The sequence below is a fragment of the Thermobia domestica genome, chromosome 17 (genome assembly GCF_964235325.1).
Source record: "Thermobia domestica chromosome 17, izTheDome1.hap1.1, whole genome shotgun sequence".
NCBI classification, from domain to species: Eukaryota; Metazoa; Arthropoda; class Insecta; order Zygentoma; family Lepismatidae; genus Thermobia; species Thermobia domestica.
Window position 1 is genome coordinate 13909463 of NC_137470.1, and position 19821 is coordinate 13929283.

General features: G+C 36.6%; 1 protein-coding gene across 1 annotated transcript in view; it reads left to right on the forward strand.

The window, feature by feature from the left end:
- The first annotated feature begins 876 nt into the window (after window positions 1-876).
- The window catches only part of LOC145674672 (dynamin-1-like protein drp-1), a 61927-nt gene continuing 42982 nt past the window's right edge, over window positions 877-19821 (forward strand). The window contains exons 1-3 of the mRNA XM_081744898.1: window positions 877-1115; window positions 11852-11987; window positions 19014-19213. Of these exons, the coding sequence (XP_081601024.1) occupies window positions 1014-1115; window positions 11852-11987; window positions 19014-19213 (438 nt within the window). The 5' untranslated portion in view covers window positions 877-1013. The remainder of the gene's footprint in view (window positions 1116-11851; window positions 11988-19013; window positions 19214-19821) is intronic.

Genomic DNA, 19821 nt, shown 5'->3' on the forward strand with positions numbered 1-19821 from the left:
CTACAGAATCCTCTTTAATATGTACTCTCTCATTTTAACTAAAACCTAAAATTTGGTAATTGTTTAGTAATGGGGGGCCATCACTAATGAAGACAGAAAACAACGTGCTCTGCGGGACTCTAACCCGCCTCCACTCGCTAACGCTCGCTCGGCAATATTATCAAAACCAAATATAATTAACCTAAATTAACCGAATGTGAATAGAATATCGCAAAAAAGTCAATTAAATATCTGGCTCCCCAAAGCTAAACAATAGCCTAACATTTTTATGACGGACTATTTATTCTTATTCAGTGCCCCAAAGTTACTTGAAAATTAACTGAATTAGACGAAAGTTAAGCATCGGACCAATAAATAGAATATAGATTCATACGTATTTACTGAACAAGAAACATGAAACTAAGATTTATTTGGGAATAGCAATAAAGGAGGGAAATGAGACAGAAATAACTGTGAATAGTCACTCCAGTCATTTCTACAACCTTATTCATTATGGTTACACCAGCAGGTACTACCATAAAACTACACAGATACGTTTAAGTAACTTAACAATTGAATCAAGAAATATAAACAATTGAGCAATGATATTCACTTTTACATTTGATCGTTTATAATGGATGCGAAATTTTTAGCCAACTTACTTGACCAAATTACCATCAAAGAAAAATTTGATACAATATTTGATGGAAAAGTATGACGATGTATAATACGCTTTAAAGAGTGACATATAATGTGTTTGTAGGAATTTCGTTTCCTAAGTCTGTTTACTTTCTTCTGTTGTTTGTTTAGAAACGTTCGCCGGTAGCGCAATAAAAACTAATATTTTCGTTCTTCATTTGTTAGTAGTAGTGATGCGATGCAATGTTATGTGTTTAAACACACTGAATGAAAGTCATAGAAATAGCTCTTGTTCAAGACAGGGCCTATCTTAATAGCATAGCATTTAGCACACATAAGAACTGAAGTAAGAGTCATAGCGAGCTAGGTTCTTCGAAACAAGCAATTGTGTAAATATGGATGAGCTTAATGAGAAATTGACGCAGATCAGACAAGGATTGACAGCCTTTGTAGAAGATGTTTTTACCATGCCGAGGCTGATTGTATATGGTCCGAAGGTTTGTTTATTTATGAAACCATTTATGTTACGTCAAAATAGTCAATTTTAGCAACTTTTCAGTATCCTTTATGATTGCCAAACGTCTAGATTGCCAAACTAGGTACAAATTATTACTTCTATTGTTAGTGTGCAGAAACTAATAATTCATGAATCAGAAGTGATTTATACGAAACATATGTAGGTGGATGTTTCTATGTGTAAGTTATCTGTAAACATAGAAACAACGTTAAAAAAATATATGGATTCAATTATGCAATGCAAGTGTGATGCAAGGCTAGTTTCTAAAGACTATGTAGCATAGGTTGGTTCGTATTTTCGAATTTCATTTTATGGCTTGTAACTTTGCATTCAATTTGTACGCAGTGCACCAAACACAAGATTCCGTGCACCTTCTATTCCATGCACCTAATGCCTTCTGCACTTTTTATTTTCTTGGCTCTTGCTTGCCTTCTGCGTACAGATTTATTATATGTGTGTAAAGTTAAATGCAATAATAGTGCAAAAGAGACCCACTTTCCTGTGCACGCTAGACACATGGATAACTGTTACAGATGTAGCGATTCCATTGAAGCAACTTGGCATAATTCGGATATTTTATTAGTGACATTTGAACATTAATATTTCAGTAGATTTGCAAGGTAAAAGTGGGCGAAGGTCATCCAAAAATTATAATGTTGATGTCATCTATTGTCTTCTTAACTCGTACAGTATTTGCAGGTTTCACTTTCACTTTAGATTAGGAGATATTTTTTGTAACATCAGGTAGTGTAAAAGCCAGGGAGAGGGATATTAATTGCAGGCAAACGAGTCGATCGGTTACGGAACGGAAGGCATAGGTGAAACCGATCCTTGCGTGACTTTATTGGAGTACGGTTTCTTAAACTTGAGGATATAGTTTATGAAGTTAACACTGCACTGAGTTACTGGAAACGAAAATTGCTGCTACACGCATGTTTGTTTTATACCTTTAAGTTTGTCATGCATACATTTGAAAATTGATTATTATTGATGCAGGTTAAGTTTATGGACATCTTTGGAAACAATTATTAAAATATTGTTTTACTAATTTCCATATTGCCTTACAAAAGATTTGTTCTGGGCGACACTATAGTATTCCATTTAGCATAGATAATATCCGCGGAACCACCGGAAATATTTGTTGAAAAATTGTAATTCTTTAACGAATTGCGTTTAAATACAGCGTCTGGACATGCCATATAAATTACAGTGCAAAAACAAAAACGTACGTCTGCTATGTGGCCACTAAATCATTAATGCTTTCTAACTGAATGAAGGCAGGACGAAGCTGGTATGCACGTGTAAGGGCACGTCAGCGACGATGGGTATACGCGTAATCAATAGTAGTAGAACACATGGGTTTCACAGTTATAAGAGGTCTTGGTATAGCACTTATAAATATGAAATACAGTTTTTGTACGGAAATACTTCACCTATGGGAAATGGTGTTTTGTGCTCATATTTCATATTCAGTCACTTATTTTAACCATTTTAACGCACTAGTAGTGATTTCACGCTAGTTACCTTACACGTCTAAACATAATATCAAGCTGTATTACGTAAATTTTTTTCTTCCACCTGGAGAAATGTTTTCCTTATAAACATGGCTTGCTATGCAGGTTACTGGATTTCAGGCCTACCTGTAAATTTTGCAAAATTGATGTACCTAAACTTGTGTTATTTGCTTCTCATCGCGAGAGATTCGCAGAGGATATTAAATTAGCTAGAAAACAAAATAATATACTTGTCTATAAGAGAACATCGCACAGGAGTACAGACACGAGTAGTTCAAAGTGTACTTTAATCTTTCTAGCGGCATAGGTGGCGACATTTTGAATAAGTGGCGAAAGTGAGTAACAGTAACGCATTTTCGGGGCGGGGGACACGGTAGCTCAGTGGTAGAGCGCTTATCTCTGGTGGGTGGGATCCCTGGTTCGATCCCCGCCCAATTTAATTTCTGGTGGACAATATCATGTCCGTGGGTCCAAGTTTTCATTACACCAAATCTTCTATCATCACATACTTGCCTTAATCAGTCTCCCTTAACCTAGAGGGCATGATCGTGGGACGTTAAACTTAAAGATTTTATTTATTTTTTGAATTTTCAGGGACACAACTGTCCGCACTACTGTCCTACTTCGCCTTCTCAGGCTTCAGTATACCTCAGTGAGTCACAATTCAATTCAATTCTTGCAAGTATACCTATTAAAAGTATAAAAGCAGTCTTGTTAGGAGAAGTTTTTCTGAAGAATTAGAAGAATAGTTTTGACAAAGAAAGAAAGAAAGTACAGTAACATTTGGCTCGAGCAAGATTGAACGGGGCTTGAAAAAATTTCCGTTAAAGATAGTTTTCCGGTTAACGAAGGTGGGCTTCTGAAAAAATAAAAATTGCATGCATATAATGGACGTACTGAGATAAAATAACGTGCTGTACGCATCCTTAGTCAGTTTACAGTATTTTTTTCTACTATTGATTAATACGCGGAAAACTTACATTGAACAGTAAAATTGTATACACTTATTTTCTTACAATAGTCAAGGACTGTCTTCTGTATGTATAGCTGCTTGTCTGCCCAACTTTCCACAAAGACTTTAGCCTGAGAAAGAACACTAAGCTTATCAGTGCTATTTCGACTTAAGGCAAATTTGCATTTTCTTTAAACTTTTGTCAGAATCTTTATACGTCTTTAGCTTACGCTCTTCTTCCAACTCAATGCCTTATTTCTCTTCTTTCTCCATGTCCTCTTCCCCTTTCGGACTTTACGTATAATTTTCAGTTAAACCATGTATATATGTTGTGTCTGCTTCGGTTTACACATCACTGTCTTGTTTAGAAACCTCTCAAAAAATGTCTAGAAACTTCGTAAATGCTGAACTTCGAAACTTGAAATTTTCCGTTAAGAGGTTTATTTTGATTTCCTTTGTCCGCGTAATACAATTTCCGTTTCATGAAAAGGATTTAATTCATGGTACCGTGAAATATTTCCGTTTAATAAAGGGTCCGCTGAGTACAGGGTTTACTGTATTTAATTTCTTCTACGTCTACGATATTAAATGTGGTTTGGGTAAGTTACAGTATTGAAACAGGCAAATCAGAACGTCATAATAAAAGTGGTCGTTGTGCCTACATATCTGTACATTCTGATTCATCAGGAAAAGAGAAGTACTTACAACCCTAAATATACCCGCAACAAAGGCCCATAACCAGAAGGGTCAAGGGGGGCCTAGTCCCCCTAAATTATTGATGGTTTTATCTAAAATTGCTGATATTTGGCGAAAAATCTTAGTAATCTGTTTGGGTCAGGCTTCCCGAATATTCAAATTTTGGGTCTTCAAACACTTGTAATTTTCATAAATAAGGCTTTGTGCTTTTCCTTCCCGAAATAAATGTCTGGTTACGTCCCTTAGTGAACAATTTAGTATGCATTCAGTGCCTTAGGGAATATTTTATATATGCTGGGTGTGCAGCAACTTGGCAACATTGTTGGTTGTTTGGCATTGTAGCTTGCTTCACTCACTTGAGACGTGTATCGTGTTCAAGGAAATATTTCGCTTCGGTCTGCGCGCAGTTGCTTTTTCTTTTTGTGTACCAGTTTCTAGAATCGTGTGTGGGTATGTGGGGGGGGGGGGAGTTATTTGATTAGTAAAGGTGCTAATCATGCCACGTACATGTGTGAACATACTAGACAATTTTGGTTACATTGGTATGTGGGGAAATTGCGTTTAAGTCGAAAAATCGTGCTTTAACTTTTGAAAAAAGGAAAGCCTACTTCTTGTACTTCTGATGCAAGGTGAGATACCAGAACCGGACCTGGGCCCTTCACGTTTGTTGCACTACGTGCTCTTCTACTCTTAAGGCATGGGCACATGGGAAGCCTCGCCATATGAAGTTTGGAGTGCCCATTCTGTGGCGAGAACCTACTGATCATACCACTGACTGGTATTTCTTTTTGGTCCCACCTATTCGGAAAGGCTATACCAAAAAGAAAAAGGAGACTTTGGTGTACTCGGATCTACGATCAGCCAGACGTCCTATTCCACACCGTCCCGACGTGCCAATACCAGGTCCACTAGAAAATTTCAACATGGATATAGATGGTGATGATGATCATGTACAGGATAGAGAACAGCCCTCAACATCTCAAGATCCAGGCTTTTCCACAACTTCCCCTGCCCGGGAGCCGAATTAAATGTACTAATCAGGAACTTAGAACTTCCCAAAAGCAGAGCAGAATTATTGTCCTCACGGCAGCAACAATGTAATCACCTCGCGGATGATGTGAAGTTTACAACTTTTTGCTACAGACGCAAATAATTGGTTTCATTTTCATACACAAGGGCATCTGACTGTGTGCCATGACTAGAGACACGGTTTTTTGATGACACGCGAAATGTATAAGTTTTGTATGAAAATGTTAAATACCTAAAAATATATATATTTTTTACTATTTGTTAGGTCATATAACTCGCGATTAAACGCGAAATTCTGTCGAATTAGCGAAGATTGCAACAAGTCTCGATATTCCACGAAATTTACGCAAAAGTGACAATTTTTCGACGCTTTTGCGTAACTTTTCGACGCAACGAGATGAAAATTCCCATTTTTGAGCAAATATACCACCATGAATTTTTTTGAAATTTTACATGCAGTTACAAAATGAGCTTAAAACGGTATCTATTGGTGAAGTGGATAGTGTGAAAGAAATATTGCGCGGTATGTTAGATGAGCATTCAGAAATAGCTGGAAAGTGTCTTCAACTAATGTATTCTCTTTCCAGCCTTAGAAAAAAGTAGATGTTAACAAACCCTCCTGGGGTCGATGACCAGTGATTGGTTGTTGGTCTCACTGCGCTAATATCCTACCGCAATATAATCCCTACTGAAATAATAATTTCAAATAAAGATATCTGAATTTATCCTGCATTTGTGATAATAAACGCAATATATATATATATATATATATATATATATATATATATATATATATATAATATTTAACAACAGATGTAGCTTTATTTCAACCTCACCCCATTTGGACATATAGTATTTATTGCGCATGCGTATGCGTTCGAGCGCCTACCCCACTCGTTTAAAATTATTGTAGAATGCAGTTTCATAGCGACAATGTATGACAATAATCCATTTTTGTCTCGTGTTATAAAACACAAAAGAGAAAAACAGGGACAGAGGCAATCTCGTTTATATAAGAATTTAAGAAAATACATATTTCCAACATAGCAGTAGTCAGCATCACTGCGTTAATTATTTACCAACCAACTGTAGCCTTATACTTTGGAAATTATGCCACGACAGTAAGTAAGTAGACGATCTTGCTGTTCACGTCTCTCGCTGCCGAAGCACGTGTGAGCCGCGGAGTAATACATTTCGCTTTGTTTACGTCTACTTTATTCTAAGGCTGGAAAGACTTTATATATCAGTTTCAAATGTTGATGTGAAAACAGCTCCCTCTTCTTATAATGACATACTTACCGACAAAAGAACAAATTTAACGCCAGAAAACATTGAAACAATGCTTATGTGTTATTTGCGTAAGTAAACTGTGAACACTAAAGTTGTTTTTATTAATGTTCTCTGTGTATTTCTTTTTCTTTAAATGATGCTTTTATTCAATGAGGATGGTTAGTGTTATTTTTTATATTGTTTAATATAGTCATGCATGAGCTCATGTCATTGATGAGTAGAAATCAAAGTGAAATAAATGGTAACTATTGTAATTGCCATGGAAAATAGTGTTCTTACATTGAATTTTTATTCACCGAGTTTTTCGCGTATTTTTATAACGAAATTACGAATTCTTATTCACCACAAAATCGTGTCTGTAGCCATGACATTCAAGGACTCTTTTCAGCAATGTAGGACTCTTTGCAGCAATGTTGTGTATGCAGTTGATGTTAAAGTAAGTTATGAAAACATGAAAGAAATTCTTAGGTACCTGAAATATGATATATTTGCTGTGATTTGAAGTTATTGCTATTCTGTTGCATTTACAAAAGAGTTACACAAAGTTTTGGTGCTTTTTATGTGAGTGAGACAGTCGTGTTAGAGATTTACATTACAAGAAAAAGACTGGCCTGTACGTTCATCATGCACACCTAGTATGAAAAGTGTTTCTTCACAACCTCTTGTAGATCCTACGAAGATATTCCTTCCGCCATTCCACATTAAATTGGGACTGATAAAGAACTTTGTAAAGACATTATACAAAGATGGACTAGCATTTGAGTACTTGTGTCGCAAATTCCCACGCCTCAGTTTGTAAAAAATAAGGGCGGGGATATTCATTGGATTACAGGTGCGTCTTCCGCTGCGTGATTCTCAATTTGAACAGACATTTAGTGTTGAGGACCAAGCAGCATGGAATGCATTTCAACAACTGTGTCATAGTTTTCTGGGGAACAGGAGAGCCGAGAACTACGAAGAACTTGTAGAGAATCTTCTGTCATCTCACGAGAACATTGTGTGTCGAATGTCGCTAAGATTGCGTGTTCTCAATTCTCATTTGAATTTCATTATTGACAATTGTGGTGATGCCAGCGACGAGCGTGGGGAACGATTTCATCAACAAATTGCAACAATGCAAAGAAAATACAAAAGAAAGTGTTGTGTAGCGATGTTAACTGATTTCTGTTGAAGTATTAAGAATGAAGGAACAGAAGTTAATTACAAACGTCACGCTCAAAAATCCAGGCCTTAAAAAAGGTGAGTCTGGTACTTCTAGTATTTGTAGTGTTTGTGCATTTAACATTTAAGGGTTCTATTTCAGTAAGAAAAACTAATTTCTCCTGTACAACAAACTATTTATTGAGTCGGTAATTATATTTATGCCAGCCGTAATGTATATGGGAGGAGGACTTTAGAAAGGACCCAAATAAATTATTAAGAGTCTTCATCCCGGCGAAATTAAAATACCGCTAATTTTACAGTAATTATGTGATATCTTCAAATAGATAAAAGATAATCGAAATGTGGAACAAGAGCGCCCTAGACAATATTATTTTACATAAGAAACCGTTATCACGACTCACTTATCTGCTTTCGATTTCGAGCCATTTTGAAAATCGGCATTTATTTTCGCGTTTCTAAACAGCTGAAAACGGAAAGCCACTAGGTGACTTGTGATAACGGTACCTCACGCAAAATAATATTGTCTAAGGCGCTCTTGTTCCATATTTCAATTATCTTTTATCTATTTGAAGATATCACATAATTACTGTAAAATTAGCGGTATTTTAATTTCGCCGGGATGAAGACTCTTAAGAGTTTTCCCAAATAGCAGCAATTTTAGTAGGCCCTTGACCCTTCTGATTATGGGCCTTTGTTGCTGGTACATTTCGCCACCAGTACTGACGTAATATATTGGAATATGACCTTCAACCGTGTTGCCACATAAATAAGAATGTGTGAAAGCGCTTGGATATCACCCCTCTGTATTACGCCGAAACGAGAGCCAATTGAACTATTTAAATGTCATTTTCGTATTCAGCACCTTCAAATTACTTAAGAGAGGGTATTTTTATTTGTGTAACAAAATGTGTGTAGAACAGTGAAATTTGTCGTTTGAGATCAGGATGAGGTTCATCAAGACATACGGGATGTCGTACTATATGGCTCAGAAACTTGGACACTGAGAGAACAAGTGCGAAAACTGGAAGTATTTCAAATATGGTCCTGGCGCTTGATGTTGGCAATGCCGTGGACGGCGAAGATATGCTAAAGGAAGCTGACGAAGAACAGGGAATTTTACAACTAATAGGGTAAAGAAAGAAACAGCATAATGGTCAGTTTATTCGACACCCAAACTGGATCAACCCCGCTGCGGCCACTCGGTCGAAAAGGTTTAACAGGTTTTTTTTTTTTTCTTAGCTAGCCGTCCTGAGTTAGGTTTTCCCTGGGTTTTTCTCATTCACATCAGGCAAATGTCGGGATGGTGCCTAGCATAATTGAAAAAGCATCGATGATCTCATTTTCATACAAGACTGTTCAGCAGACCGCTTTGCAGTAATTCGCAAGTGATTGGATCAGGAGTTTCCTGGACGCCATGATGTTCAGGAATAACCAGCAACACGTCCAGATCTCACTCCGTGATTTTTTGTTTTCTTGTTGGGCAACACTGAGAAAGTATAGAAGTCAAAAATTCTTATAGTGGAAGAATTTTAGGCACGGATTCAAAAGATTAGTGCCAGCATCCCAATTGACTTCCTTCAGGAAAGTATCAATTGTATTCCTAGGCGTTTGAGGAAGTTCGTCAGCAACACGGGTACCTACGTTAAAATTTAACATTATCTTTCGTTTCCTTCTTGTATAACGAAGGACATATATATATTTTTTGGTAAGAATCAATATTACTGAACTTATAACAGTTTTTTAATACCTTTCACTCACCGTGTATGTTAAACATTAATTACACTGTTCAACAACGAAAATGTAAATTGAACAAAATCAGCAAATTCTTATTGATTTTATGGTGCTGATCACGAATTTGAAAGTTATTTTCGAATATTAGCTCTACTTTTCGTTTTACAGGCATGTCTAATAATAACGCTTTAAAAATAAATATATTCGCTTCGTTTGGGGTAAAATGTTACACTGATCCGGCAACACTGGAGAAACTATATGAACGCTTGGTTTCATTGTGTTCCTTATCTCAGTAGTGTTCTGCTATTGTTAGAAAAGACAGGTTTAGTGCAGTTATCAGCGTTTTGGGTGTGACGTTTGTGTAGTGCAGGACATAAAAATACAACTACAAGTACGCAAAAATACTGGTATTTCGAATGTATATTTTTAAATAGTTGTCGGAACTATTTCAAGTGACATTTTGAGGATTTCAATAAACAAAAATGCCGCGAAATTGTGTAAACAGTGCGGATAGCTTCTGCTACGTGTGTGGGGAAGTGATATTTTCCTCACAAAAGCAGACTATAACACCACTAATAAGAAAAGCCTATCAATATTACTTTGGTTGTAAAATTGGAGACCAAGATAAATCTTGGGCTCCCCACATTGTGTGTAACACTTGTGCCAGCAATCTAAGAAATTGGATTAATGGGAAGGGGCGCTCAATGCCTTTTGCAGTGCCCATGATTTGGTGGGAGCCAAGCGACCACACCAGAGACTGTTATTTTTGTATGGTTCCTTCCGTCAAGAAGGGAATTTCCACGAAGAAGAAGCGGGCCTTGATCTATTCTAACTTTCCTTCTGCAATGCGCCCTGTTCCACATGGAGAAGGACTACCTGTTCCTGACCCACATAAAGAATACGATCTTTTTTCTGATGATGATCAAGAAGTTGAAGCTCCTGAATCAAGTACTTCGAAGGACCCTACGTTTGTTGTAGAAGAACCTCCATGTGAACCACATAGACTTACTCAAGAGGAACTAAGTGATCTAATCAGAGACTTGGACCTCTCGAAAAGCAAAGCCGAAATTTTAGCGTCACGCTTAAAGCAATGGAATTTATTGCAGGAAAAAGTAAATATTTCAGTGTATCGGAATAGGGAGAAGATGTTCACTTCATTTTTTACTATGGAAGACACACTTTTGGCATGTACAGATGTAAATGGTCTCATGAGGGCACTTAAAATTAATTACGAACTTACGGAGTGGAGGCTCTTTATAGATTCGTCCAAGGTGAGTTTAAAGGCAGTGCTTTTACATATTGTAAATGAACTTCCTTCAATTCCTGTATGTTACGCAGTTCATATGAAGGAATCTTATGAAAACTTGAAACGTTTACTTCAAGCCATTAAATATTACGATTTTCAGTGGCTCATTTGTGGTGACCTTAAAGTAATAGCACTGTTGCTAGGTATGCAGTTAGGGTATACAAAGTATTGTTGCTTTATATGTGAATGGGACAGTAGAGATCGTGGATCTCATTACCGCAAAAGTGATTGCAGTACCAGAGAAACTCTTCAGCCGGGAGTGAATAATTAAACTTCTGTAATAACAAACTTCTTTGCAGTAGTATTGTTCAAAACACAGAAATGTTTACAGTAAAATATGTAGTACCAGTATAACTGTAACGTTTCTGAATTAAGCAACTCTATGGCCTATGGAACCAGACGTTCAATGCCTCGTTCACAAAAGCTCTCCATTGACTTCTGTTCTTAGCCAACTAGATCCAGTTTCCACTTTGTATTCCTATTTCTGCGAGATCCATCTTAATATTGTCCTTCCATTTGCACCTAGGTCTTCCTAATAGTTGTTTTCCGATTGGTTTTCCAGATAAGATTTTGAAAGCGTTCCTACTTTCTTTCAATCTTGGCTACATGACCTGCTCACCTGAGCCTCCTAGACTTAATGACCCTAACTATGTTTGGTAAACGGTATAAATTATGCAATTCGTCGTTATGAAGTTTCGGCCATTTTCCATTCCCTATGTTTCTGAATTTAAGGTGAATACTAAACACAGAAATAAAAGATAGGTTTATATGTAGATTTTTATATGTACATGTATTTTTATATGTAACTTCATATAGTTGTAATCTGTTTTATTATTATTTTAATTTCCACTACGTGCCTGTTCGACATTTGAAATTTGAGTAGAGTGTGATATTTTAAAATTATGTATTTTGTAGTGACCAAGAGTGACAGTCTTGGTTCTTATGATTTCTGTCGTTTCTATTTAAATAGTTTGTATATATTTAAGAAGTATTCAAGTTCTGATCGGAACGTTTGTTCATTAATTATCTTTCAGAATTCTGGCAAGAGTTCAATTATCGAAAGTATATTGGGATGCTCTTTTCTCCCACGTGGGCCAGATGATGTCTTGAGGCCTATCTTGATAAAGGTAGTTTGTCCGAAAGATGACGCAGATCGTCGCCTGGCACAAGGTAAAGTAGCCTTACTCTAAAGACAGTCCTTTGCTCACAAAGGGAAGCCGCCCCCGTGTGCGGTTCCTTTTCATATTCTCGTGTTTGGTTTTCCTCTCCATTGAAAACTGACTGACGGGCAATAAACTAAACCCAAAGAGTTGTCCAATTTTTGTCAATTATCCTTTTTCTTTCCTTCTTTCTCTTAAAAGGAAAACAGTTTCAGATGCGCTTTCAAGTTGAACGCTTTCATTTTGAAAGGGAATAACAATAGCTTTGTGTAATTGATATTTTTCAATTGCTAAGTATAGAAAGTGAAAAAAATTGTTTGTGTGTAGTCTTACTGGCAGTAATAATAATTAGTGTTAGTTATTTTGGATGTTGCTGAGTTTATTTGTGATTATTTGAGTGTGGTTTTTAATCATGTGGAAACCTTGGCACAACGACGAATCTAGTGCAGAAAGAAACAATGAATTCCGTGAGGAATCAGCTCTTGAAATGAATAACGAACCGTGCGGACAAGTGAGTCCTAATAATAATAACGAAAATAGCGGTGATAGTTGTGCGACACCTAGCACCAGTGGCACTGGCTCTCCTGTTAGTTTTACAAGAGCACTTTGGAAACAGTGTCAAACATTAGTATGCAGTGCTCATGACCATGTCGTTAAAAATAAATTATGTAAGGGCCCAATTACCGAGACGGCGCGAGTTCTAAAACTAAATAGACAAGCTGTACGTAAAATTGTCCAGAGGTTCTCTTACACCAGAGAAAAAGGGAAGCAAGAAAGTTCGTTTCGAAAAACTTGACCAGTTTCAATGCGAGTTAATCAGGAGAGAAATATATGGTTTTTATGAAAAGTCAACCCCCAACAATTTGCGAGTTGCTTTCACGATTACAAACAACTACAGACTTTCCATACCGAGAAACTACGCTGAGACATAACGTAAAGTCTTTTGGATATCGTTTCCTTACACTAAATAAAAGGCGAGTGATAATGGAATCTTCGAGGATCGTCGCCTGGAGATACAAGTATGTTCACAGACTTAACCAATTGCAAGCTACTGGCTATGGTGTGGTGCATTTGGACGAAACATGGTTTGACACGCATGATACAGTAAAGAAGGAATGGGACGATGGAACTAACGGTTGTGGGCTTAATACACCAGTGTCAGATAGGAAAAGAATAATGGTTCTTCACGCAGGCGGAGAGGAGGGGTGGGTGCCAAATTGTCTATCTTTCAGCAAAGAACATCGCGGATGCGAAAGCAGACAGTCATGATGAAGTGAATCTTATCTTTTAGAATTGGTTCCAGCATTCCCTCCTGAATAATCTCAGAAGTAATAGAAAATACGCTATAGTTCTCAATAATGCTAGTTATCATTCCAGGCAAATTTTCGAAATTCCTACACGAGCAACTCCTAAACCCAAAATTAGAATATTTATGAATGAATTTAGTATCCGTATCCCAAATCCAGTTCCAATCAGAAATGTTTTACTGGAACCTATTAAAGCAGCCAATATAAATAAACAGTTTGCAATCGATAAATTGGCTGAAGCTGCTTGGCATGAAGTATTAAGACTCTCCTTTTATTATTGCGTATTAAACCCCATTGAAATGGTGTGGCCTCAATTAAAACTCGACGGAAGTGTTCGGAAGAAATTAGTAAAGAATTTTGAAGCAAGTGTGTGCGGAAAATATTGGAAATAGAGGCGACTTAACCAATATTTGTTATGCAGCTTTAACAAATAATATAAAGAGATTTGTCATTCATGTTGCGGACGACGACGACGATGATGATGATGATGATTACAATTATGAACCCAGTAACGGAATCCAATAATAGTAAGTCATTACTCAAATTTTATTCTGATTAAGCAAACAATTTCGTGTATTATTTTTTGTTGTTTTATAATATAATAGAGAAAGGCAGAGAGAGAGAGAGAGAGAGAGAGACACTCTCTCTCTCTCTCTCTTTCTGTTAGAGGGATGAAAGAGTGGGAGAGAGAAAAGGGGGCGAGGGAAAGGAAGGCACTACGTGATTCAACGTTTAGCTTTTTCTTCTTCCAAAGGGACCACTAACTTTATGACTGCTTCTTTGTGCTAAATTCGAAGCCTCACGACTGGCTATCGTCTGGGCGCGCTTTCTATAATAGAGAACTGAGCACGGTTAATGTTCCGGCTTTTACACAAAAAATGCTTTTATCGAGCAAGCACAATGCGCTTTTAAATGGAATGATCGTAAGCGGTGTTTTCAACACATGTCTTATTTAAATTGTAAATTAATTGCATAACTATACATAGTGTTTCCAGAGCTGGACAGCCTCTGAGTCGTGTCTTCTTCCTTATAAAGTTGACTACAGAGCTAAAACTTTTTCAAGTTGTGTACTTCAACTTTTGCTTTCAAGTAAGGGTTTGTGAATTATCTTATTTTCAAAGAAGTGTTGATACGATTACTTTAAATCGTTTTATTGTTCCGCCCTCTTCCTGACTGTTCTAAAATCTACCTAAGGTGTGTGTGTTGTGGAGGGGGGGGGGGATTGTAGTTGAAATTACCAGAAGACTATGAGTACTAATCAAAAAGACGACAGATGAAAATCGTGTAACGTTCAGTACTGCTAACTTATTATTAAAACAACCAACTTATTAAAACAAAAGTGGCGGGCATTTCAAAAGTTGCGTTTCTTTTATGGGACACTCACTCACTTCCATCTTTAACCCGTTATTAAAGCCGGAAGTGGTGTACGTATATGATTTCCGGTTTCAATGCTGACTACGATAGGGCAGGCAAGAGACAAATTTTTTGATACGGATTGAATTGTTTCTATCTCCGACCCTGGTTCTCTATTGCAACCAGAAATAATATTGATTCGCAGAACTGTAGAACAGAGCAAGAATTTTTTTTTTTTTAATGGATTCATTTTTCTCTTTTCTCAGATCGCGCCCTTCACTTTCGACACCTGGAAGTTAAAATGAAACAGGGCTATCATCATTGTAATCTTCTTTTGCTTTATTTTTTTATCATTAATTTGTTTTTTGAACAAGCATGGACGGGGACAGGAAAATTGGACGAAACTACAATGCAAAAAAAAAGGGATTTTTTTTTATTTATAAGTTTCCTATCTATCTAATATTAATTCGTCTTTATCCTCTTAACGTACAGATTTTCAACCGAAAGTTGTTCCATTTTTAATATAATTTTTTATTACTTTATTACAATATTCACATAAGAACATTATAAATGGTGGTGATACTGTTCATTGTTGACAACTCAACAATGAGATGAGTAAATGATTTGTTCAGCAGCACTATCTGGTGGAAACATAAAGGAACATTAGAAAACGTGTATATTCGACCTTTTAAAAGAAGAACGGGTAAACGGAAGCTAGGACGAATATACTCGTCCTCTTACGTTAAGTGGTTAAACTATCCTATTTCTCGACTCAAGTTTAGGTCACTTTAGTCTTCAACTGTTTCATGATTTTTGCTTTTATCATACTTAGCCTTTCTTGTATGTTCAAGATCTTCATTGGGTCGAGGTTTCATCTGTATGATAGGCTTCACCTGTATTTTCTTTGAGTTTCCTCATATGTGGTATTTTATTAGCAGAATTTACCACATTCTTCTATCATAAGTTATATATTTACACCACTGAACACAATATTTCACAATGACACTTATCGTAAGCACTACACACTCCTGTGTGAGAACACAACTTTCCAGAACGAAAAGAACACACCACTACCAAATTTCATGTTGCTAATTAATTAAGACCCAAACGGGACTCCGGGGGGCGCGGTGGCTCAGTGGTAGAGCGTTCACCTCCGGTGCTTGGGGTCCCTGGTTCGATCCCAGCTCTCCGTATGGACTTTGTGGTGGACAAACACCATGCTCGTGGGTTTTCTCGGGGTTCTCCCGTTTCCTCCCACTTTCTTCATTCCACCATTTCACTCATCTCTCATCATCACCGTCTCCTTTAGCCTAACCGGCATAACCGTGGGACGTAAAACTTCATTTCATTTTTCCAAACGGGACTCCGCCGAGCTGGTAAAATTTAACACTCAAAGGTATTTCGAATATGACCATTTTATGTTAACAGTTGCAAACCGCACTCTTTATCTATTCGCCCTTTTTCTTCCCTTGTAGGGATATATATAAATTGAAATATGTCTTTAATTACTTTAAATGAATAGTGGAAATATCTAATTTCATGTCTCTAACTGAAGAATTTCGAGATATGATCATCCAGTTTACCTCCAGAGATTAGGAGGTATGGCACTTTACTATAATAATTGCCACACACATTCCCTCCCTTCTTTCTCCATCGAGTTTCCAGAAATTCTTCTTTAGTGGTATCTGACATAAATCCTTTGAACTGTCCAAATTTCAAGTTTCTAGCGTAAGCTGTTTGGCCTGGGCGTTGATCAGTGACAGTCACTTCTTCTCAGCCGGAAATTACAGGCCTGTTTCAATATTAAATTCGCACAGTTTGAAAGCGGAGTGTTTCATAATTTTGCAACGAAACTTATGTGTTTTCTACACAATGATTCCCCTGCACGAATTACTGAAGAACTAGGAAACATTTTTCTGTATTGCCTATCGCTGGGGATTGAGGGTTGAGGGGCGGCGGCTGAGTGGGAGATTGGTTACCTCTGGTGCGTGGGATTGTGGTGGACAGCATTGTATTCGTGAGTTTTCTACGAGTACTCCCGTTTCCTCTCACATTCTCATTCCACCAGTTTTTGCATCGTCATTCACTTGGCTTAACCTACGTCTCCCTTAGCTTACAGGGCATAAAAGTGGGATGTTAAGAGCCTGCCTTACTAAAATTAATACAAAATTTACAATTGGTGCCTTCCATTTCAATTCAGGCAGAGCATGTACCATCACCATCTCAGATATTGTTGAGACTTTCTTCATAGCAACTAGACATGTTTTTAAGAGACCCGTATTTTTTTTTGTTTTGTCGAAAAAAAATTCCCGCCAAGTAATGGGCCATCAAAGACGGGGAGTACAATTTATCAATTGTAGAAGACATGGAAAATGGTCAACTTTGGAGCCTCACCATTCGGCTATGGAGACAGGTAGAGTTATAATTCTTGTTGTGGTATGTACATAGGGATATAAATAAACTATATTTTATTATAGTTTGGTTTGCGCATGCGTATCTTTTTGTACATAAATTAACAAATGAACGCCAATTTATCTGAAAAGTCAAGTTTGCGAATTTTTTTTTTTTCGAGCACTTCCTGTTCGAATTTTAAAATTCTGTTTTCACGGTTGGTAAGACCTAGTTACCCGATTTCCGAAAAAACAAATTTGTATCGCTTCTGTGTGCAACCGTTTTGTCGCAAAAAATTCGAGAAATTGTAAAAGTTTCAAAAATCGCCATTTTTGGTCGCCATTTTATCGAAAACACCATCTTTTAAAATTCTGAAATTTTGTCAGATGGTTCAACTTTACATGAATAACAAATACGCCAAATATCATTCTTGACCAATGCTTCATGAAGGCTTGACATCTAGCAGGATATTAATCGACAGTTCTTGAAAATTGTCAGTGTCTTCAATGAATTTTGAGATTTACTGTATAAATTCCAAAATTTTAAGGCCTCTGCAGGTAATAAGATAAAACACAAAAATTATTTCAAAACCATATCTGTTATGGTACTGAACACAACTTTTTTAAGCAAGTGTGAAGTGATTTGGCGGATTTTAAAATATAATATTTTAAGTGAAATTTCGAAATTTACCAAAATTTCAGGCCCTTGCGGGGAATGAAGAATCAAATTATTTAAAAAACCATGAATGGCGTAGTCAATCTAGTCATTATGCATTTTCACCTAGTTCGATTTCATTGGACAGCTTTAAATTTTTTTTTAATATTTTCAAAAAATATGAAATTTTGATAAAAATTGGAAAATTTTAAGGCCTTTTCGGGGAATGAAGAAGTTCAAAAATTATAAAAAAAAATTCACGAATGTTATACTAGTCAGTACACAACTTTTGACACCTAGTACTATTTTGTTGGACAACTTTTGATAATCGACCCCCCATTTCGCTCCACCCTAATGACTAATCCTTTTGCAGTTCTATATTATTGTCTTCATGATCATGGGATTTCTATATGAATTGTGTTTTTACCAAATATGACAGTTTATTTGTATCTACTCTTTTCATCTGTTAGGACTATTTTGTTAAATATTTAGTTGGCAGGAGTGTACAGATTGTCCAATTTATCTTGTAAAACTACGAATGTTACTCTGTGGCAAAAAGGGGTAAAAATAGATTTTCTTGTAAGCACAGATTCCAAGGACGTAAGGGTCTAGGGTTTATTTTTTCGGTCTCTGGAACGCAGTGAAGGTTTTTGTAAACAGAAGTGTATATTCGTTCGATTGGTTGACGAAAGAACGTGTATGAGATGGGAGCAAATTTCTGTTGACGACTGTCCATCAGATTGTGACTCAAGCATGAGTAAATGTGATACACAAATTCGTGCGACATAAATTTTGTTTGTTATCTTTTGTTGTAATGGATGTTAGTGGGTAGTTTCTGATTGGATCAAAAGATCCAGTATATTTCAGGCAAAAATTTTCTTGTACGCCTTATATCTAAAGAACTACATATAGTGTAGACAAACCCAAACTATCACAACTCAGTATGATGTGCTTATTCCGTAGAAAATATGAAAACTTGATTTAGCGGCCGTTCAAAAATTTTGTGGCCCCTGATCCAAAAAGTAGTTACTAGCCAAGACTGCAATCTTTTGATCCTTTTTTTTTTTTTTTTTTTTGATCATTCCTAAAATTCTTGTTTTAATTTGCATAATTTATCTGTATTCTTATGTTGAATGTTGTATCTTTGTAGGTATAGCCATGTAAAACGAAAGAAAAACTACATATCCTTAGAACCTATATTTCTTTTATTCTTTTTTCTTTTTTTTCGGTTTCTTTTTTTCCGTATGTTTATAGCATGAGAATTTGAAGGCTTTAAAAATATGGCTATGGTTCTTCTGGAACAAGTACTAGCACAGTTGTTTTCCTTACAGGGAGTTCCGACGTATATGCTAAATTTCCTGATTGTGAACAAATTTGGAACAACTTGGACGATGTTCGTAAAGAAATCCAACGCAGGAAAAATAAAAGAGAGACCTGCAACCAAGCATTCTCTCCGGAACCAGTTATTGTGATGCTTTACTGCAGAAAATTCATAGATATGACAATTGTTGAACTTCCGGGTGTGACAGAGGTATGTTGTGTAGAGACATATTAAAGAAATGAACTTATATTTGCTATTAGTCTTTAGACTCTTATTTTAGGTTTAGTAATAAAAGTTATGAATATCGAAGGTCTTCAAAAGTGGGGAACACAATATTTTGAAGTGTAGTGCAAGGAATAAGTTGCTTCAGTCTTTTTTGCAGATTGCTAGCAGTGCTTTTTAGGATTGGAAAATCTTAATCCTAACTATATATAAAACTGCATTACCTGAAACAAGATAAAGGGGTACTTCCGGTTGACGTGAAAAGTTGAGATTTGGCATGACTGTAGCTTTCCGGTAACAACCCATAGGAAAATTGCCAAAAGTGTGAATATTTTTAATTTTTAAGGGAATGAAGAAATTCCCATGCTATTTTAATGGGCGTTTTCTTGGGATACAAAACCTTATCTTTTAGATAGTTGAAATAGAAAAAGAAACTTGGAATTCCGTAGAATTGTAGGTTCAAAAGGTACAAGGCCGTAGGCCGAGCAAGGGCGGTGGTCTGGGAGCGGAACCCTTAGCTAGCCAAAGGCTAGTTATTTTTGCCATTATTATTATTATTGTAGCTTGTATTACAATTTGTTGGTAAGATGGCTTGT